Below are 6,000 nucleotides of genomic sequence, written 5' to 3' on the forward strand. Positions count from 1 at the left end.
CGGTTTGTAATCACACCGACTAACCATTTCTCAGGTTCAAGCACCTACAGTCGCCATCCCATACCCGTTTTTTGTCTCGACTCCCAAATGGCCTAAAATTTGACTGCCGAATGGCAGCCCAGTCTTTGTACTGGAATCTGCGTTAAATATTTTGGCCATCTCATAATTCGACCACCATGGAATCATCCATCCGTTACTTTACCACAGAGTTGCCTGTATTTGATAGAAAAGTGGCTAGATATGCCTGTTTTTCGAAAACTTTTTTAGGGCAGCAGCCATTTGATCTGGGAGAGAATCTTTCCTATGGAATTGAATTCTCATTAATGCCAAAGGTCTAGCGACATGAGAAATGCGTGCACAATTGATTAACTTAAATGCCAATACAGACTCTGGGATTTCAAGGTTAAAGTTTTTCTTACTCTTATACCACTTATCAAAGTCCATACTATACTCCTCCATGAACTGATCATCTGTTTCCTTAAATCTATCAAAGATCAACCATGCTTCATATGCTTCCAACAAATCATTCTGTAACTGAGTTTATTAGCAGCAGGTTGCTTTTTTTTGAGGATAGAGATGGAAAACTTCTTATTCAGCAATCAATCATCAAAGCTTAATGTTCATCTTCTGCTACCATTTTGATACCAATAATTGTATGTTGAGGAAGAATGAGTCTGAAGCTAACCTTACCTTTAAAATGGGTTTATTTCCAAGGCAGCAAAGTCACAGGCTCTCCCAGTTCCTCCTAGACACCCAGAGTGAATTAGTTTATGTACTCTTGCAACGATTTCCTAATCCACCCCCAGTTGAGAACTGCCATGCTTAATTACCAACTTAAAGGGCATGTATTCTTTTCAGCACAATTTCAACACTAACAGTGCATATTCTCGCAAATGTGAAGGGTAGTGTTCCCCAGGGACTTACTGAGGTAATAATATAGAAGCAAAATACTGTAAATGCTGGAGATCTGAAATAAAAACTGCTGAGAAGACTCAGCAGGTCTGGCAGCATCTGTGGAGAGAGAAACAGTTGATGTTTTGATAGAGCAGATGAATGCATGGCTAGAGAGATGGTGCAGGAACAAGGGCTTTAGATTCGTGGGACATTGGGACAGGTTATTGGGGCGGTGGGATCTATACAGATCAGGCAGATTGCACCTTGACCCAAGATCAATGCCCACTTAGGGTGCTTTGCCAGTGCTGCTGGAGAGAGTTTAAACTAACCTGATGGGGATGGGAACTAGGATGTAGCATTAGAACAGAAACAAGGTGTACTTAAGGATTGGGAGAGACAGGTAACACTAGAGTAAGAGCTAAGCCCCAGGAGGGATCAAAGAGCAAATACAATGTATTTATCTAAATTAGGTTTGCAGTGCATGAATGTAAATGCACAAAGCTTGGTAAATAAGGCTGGCGGGTTCCAGACAAGAACATTGACTGACCTGTACCCACCAGTACTATACCCCAGTGTTATGCAGTGACAGACCCATACCCACCAGGACTGAACCCCAGTAAGTTCATTCCAGACACCAACCAAGTTTGGACGGATGCAATGTATATTTGTGCTACTGGGTGTTTTTTCACATTCAAGTGAGCACGGTGTCAAAATTTCACGTAACTGTTCGTACGCCATGAAATGCTTTAAGGTATTTCTAAGAAAGGTGATTAAAGCTGCTACGTGTATAGACCATAAGACATAGGAGCAGAAATTAGGCCATTCGGCCCATCGAGTCTGCTCTGCCATTCAATCATGGCTGATAAGTTTTTCAACCCCATTCTCCCGCCTTCTCCCCGTAACCTTTGATTCCCTTACCAATCAAGAACCTATCTATCTTGGTCTTAAGTACACTCAATGACCTGGCCTCCACAGCCTCCTGTGGCAATGAATTCCATAGATTCATCACTCTCTAGCTAAAGAAGTTTCTCCTCATCTCTGGTCTAAAAGGTCTTCCCTTTACTCTGAGGCTGTACCCTCTGGTCCTAGACTCTCCTACTAACGGAAACATCTTCTCCACGTCCACTCTATCCAGGCCTTTCAGTATTCTGTAAATTTCAATCAGATCCCCCCCTCATCCTTCTAAATTCCATCAAGCATAGACCCAGAGTCCTCAAACATTCCTCATATGTTAAGCCTTTCATTCCTGGGATCATTCTCGTGAATCTCTTCTGGACCAGAGCCTTATAAAGCCTCAGCAGCACATCCCTGCTTTTATATTCTAGTCCTCTCGAAATAAATGCTAACATTGCATTTGCCTTCCTAACTACTGACTCAACCTGCAAGTTAACCTTAAGAGAATCCTGGACTAGGACTCCCAAGTCCTTTGCACTCCAGATTTTTGAATTCTCTCCCCATTTAGAAAATAGTCTATGCCTCTATTCTTCCTACCAAAGTGCATGACCTCACACTTCCCCATGTTATATTCCATCTGCCACTTCTTTGCCCATTCTCCTAACCTGTCCAAATCCTTCTGCAGCCTTCCCGCCTCCTCAATACTACCTGTCCCTCCACCTATCTTTGTATCATCTGCAAACTTAGCCAGGATGCCCCCAGTTCCTTCATCTAGATCATTAATGTATAAAGTGAAAATTTCTGGTCCCAACACTGACGCCTGCAGAATTCCACTAGTCACCGGCCGTCATCCTGAGAAGGACTCCCTTATCCCCACTCTCTGCCTCCTGCCAGACAGCCAATCTTCTATCCATGCTAGTATCTTGCCTCTAACACCGTAGGCTCTTATCTTACTGAGCAGCCTCCTGTGCGGCACCTTGTCAAAGGTCTTCTGGAAGTCCAAGTAGATAACATCCATTGGCTCTCCTTTGTCTAACCTACTCGTTACCTCCTCAAAGAATTCTAACAGATTTGTCAGGCATGACTGATGAAACCATGCTGACTTTGCCCTATTTTATCATGCACTTCCAAGAATTCTGAAATCTCATCCTTAATAATGGACTCTAAAATCTTACCAACAACCGAGGTCAGGCTAATCGGCCTGTAATTTCCTGTCTTTTGCCTCACTCCCTTCTTTAACAGGGAGGTTACATTAGCAATTTTCCAGTCCTCTGGGACCCTCCCTGACTCCAGTGATTCTTGAAAGATCACCACTAACGCCTCCATTATCTCTTCAGCGATCTCCTTCAGAACTCTGGGGTGGAATCCATCTGGTCCAGGTGATTTATCCACCTTCAGAGCTTTCAGTTTTCCTAGCACCTTCTCCTTGGTAATGGCCACCATATTCACCTCTGCCCCCCGACTCTCTTGAACTTTGGGGATGTTACTCGGGAATTCCACTGTGAAGTCTGACGCAAAGTACCTATTCAGTTCCTCCGCCATTTCTTTGTTCCCCACTACTATTTCTCCAGCATCATTTTCCAGCAGCCCAATGTCCACTTTTGCCTCTCTCTTACCCTTTATATATCTAAAAAAACACTCTTGCAATCTACTTTTATATTACTGGCTAGTTTACCCTCATATTTAATCTTCTCCCTCCTTATTTATTTTTTAGTTGTCCTCTGTTGGTCTTTGTAGGCATCCCAATCCCCTGGTTTCCCACTGCTCTTCGCCACATTCCGTGCTTTCTCTTTAGCTTTTATGCTGTCCCTGACTTCCCTTGTCAGCCATGGTTGCCTCGTCCTCCCTTTAGTATGCTTTTTCTTCCTAGGGATGAATTTTTGCTGTGTCTCCCAAATTACTCCCAGAAACGCCTGCCGTTGCTGTTCCACTGTCTTTGCTGCTAGGCTGATCTCCCAGTCAATTCTGGTCAGCTCCTCCCTCATGTCTCTGTAGTTGCCTTTATTCAACTGTAATACCGTTACATCTATTACCATTGATGCATCCGTATACAAGTTGATATTCTCTTTTTAGTAATATTTATATATTTTCCCATAGAATGCATCTGAGGCACAATATTACTGAAGTTGATTCTTCTCGTATATACGTTGTATATGGGTGAAATATTGATGCATTACATATATTAGGTCAGTTGCTTGTTTTTTCTCTGGTTAGGCATACCGAATGTGCAGTTCTGAACAAGAAAAGGAGAATCTGCTTGCTGATATCCCCGTTCGACGTGGAGAGGGAGTAACCTCAACGACACGAAGGATTGGACCAGAGCTGTCAAAACGGATCTATTTTCTGATGACTTCCACGGAATCTGAAATTTTTCTTGACTAACAGAGTAGCGACTTCTTCCCAGGACTTAGTGCAGAAGCATCTGGAATCATTTAGCTTTTTGATTCCTTTCCATTGAATATCAGCATTTCCCTTCCCTTCAATGACTGAGTCATTACTAAATAAGCTGATGGCAGATCAATGGTCTTGAGAATTGGTTTGTAGTTTCACAGTAGGAGCATATAGAAACCAATTGCCACAGCTTAAGTTACCACCATAGCAGTAGTATAGTCTCAGTACATAGCAAATTTACAATTCCACTTTGATTTAGTTTTCATTGGTGGGTTTTAGTTCTCATACACACATATGTTAGGACATTTACCTCCATCTTTCATAATCCAGGTGTGCTGGCTGCTGAGCATTTGAAAATGAGACTTGCTCTTTTTGTGCTTTGTGCCACTTGTTTCCCTGGGCTCCTCACCAAAGTTGTCATAAAGCCAGGAGTTTGGAGAGGCATGAGTGACCTCTCTACAGAGACATTGTAAAGAACAGTCAGTGCACACCTACTTTTGTACTCTAGCACAGTGATCCAACTTATGTATCACTTTGAGACTGTTTGACAAATTTGAAGGCTGGCTTGTTCCCTGATTGGCTGATGGGTAAAGACGCTGCCTTGTGTGGTACTGAACCACATAAATCACAAAGTCTCAGCTTTGGTTGATAGTTTGTGCTGGTGGAACTAATCTCAGCTAGGGCAGCATTTGGAACACCCGAGTCCTTCAGCTGAGGAAAAGGTTGCCCAGGGATCCACACTCTGTCCAGTGACCCTTGTGTGGACGTCGGGTGAGGATGAGATCAGGCTGTACTTTGATGCCTTCACATCTGTCATTCAATTATTCTTTTACTTTTCAGTTTCCAATTATAAAGCGTTTTTTTGGGTGAGTTACTGGGACAATTATGAACTGAACCCAGCAAGAGTCAGAGTTTTAAGGGGAGAAGAAAATGTGCGTTTCTTCATCGCATTCAGGATGAAAGAGTAGATTTTTTATAAAAGATAGTGATTAAGAGTAAATGTGTTGGTAAAGCTTTTGATCATTTTCTGCATTAAACTTCATGATCATTTCATAGAATCTTAGAGTCAGAGATATTAGAGCATAGAAAGAGGCCATTCAGTTATCAAGGCTCTCTAGAGAAACCCAGTTAGTCCCATTCCCCAGCTCTAGGCCCTAGCCCTTCATGATTTTCCTCAAATGCCCATCCAATTTTGAAATCATTGATCATCTCTGCTTCCACCACCCTCGTGTGTAGTGAGTTCCAGGTTATTACCACTCACTGCATAAAAAAAGTTATTCCTCACATTCCCCTGCATCTCTTGCCCAAAATCTTAAAATTTGTGTCCCCTAGGCTAGTACTATCTGCTAATGGGAACAGCTTTTCTTTGTCTATCTTATCTAAACCTGTCATAATCTTGTACTGAGGCTCCAGAAACAGAATTATCCCTTATCGTTCCTGCTCCCCATCTTACAAATGTGATGTCTTGTTATTCAATAGCATCCATATCCACCTCTCGCTTTACATGCCACGAATTTTGCCACTCTATCAAATACTGCATGGCTAAGAATTAAGATCTTTCTGCAGTATTCCATCATACACTCCCACAGTGGATTTAACGTGGGTTAAATACAGAACCAAGTTTTTTTTTAAACCCCTCTTATTCGTTCATGAAATGTGGATACCTGTGGTAAGATCTGCATATATTGTCCATCCCCAATTGCCCTTGGGAAGGTTGCTCTGAGCTGCCTTGAACCATCCTAGGCACAGCCACAATGCTGATGGGGAGGGAGATTCAGGATTTTGACAGTGACAATTACCAGAAGAGTGAGATATTTCCGA

The 6,000-nt window shown here is 42.5% G+C and overlaps 1 protein-coding gene across 1 annotated transcript in view; it reads left to right on the forward strand.

Annotated features, from left to right (window-relative positions):
• Positions 1 to 6,000, forward strand: part of eme1 (essential meiotic structure-specific endonuclease 1) — a 31,409-nt gene extending 25,409 nt beyond the window's left edge. The window contains exon 9 of the mRNA XM_041216577.1: positions 4,003 to 6,000. Coding sequence (XP_041072511.1) covers positions 4,003 to 4,170 — 168 coding nt within the window. The 3' untranslated portion in view covers positions 4,171 to 6,000. The remainder of the gene's footprint in view (positions 1 to 4,002) is intronic.

This window comes from Carcharodon carcharias, chromosome 22 (genome assembly GCF_017639515.1).
Source record: "Carcharodon carcharias isolate sCarCar2 chromosome 22, sCarCar2.pri, whole genome shotgun sequence".
Lineage (NCBI taxonomy): Eukaryota > Metazoa > Chordata > Chondrichthyes > Lamniformes > Lamnidae > Carcharodon > Carcharodon carcharias.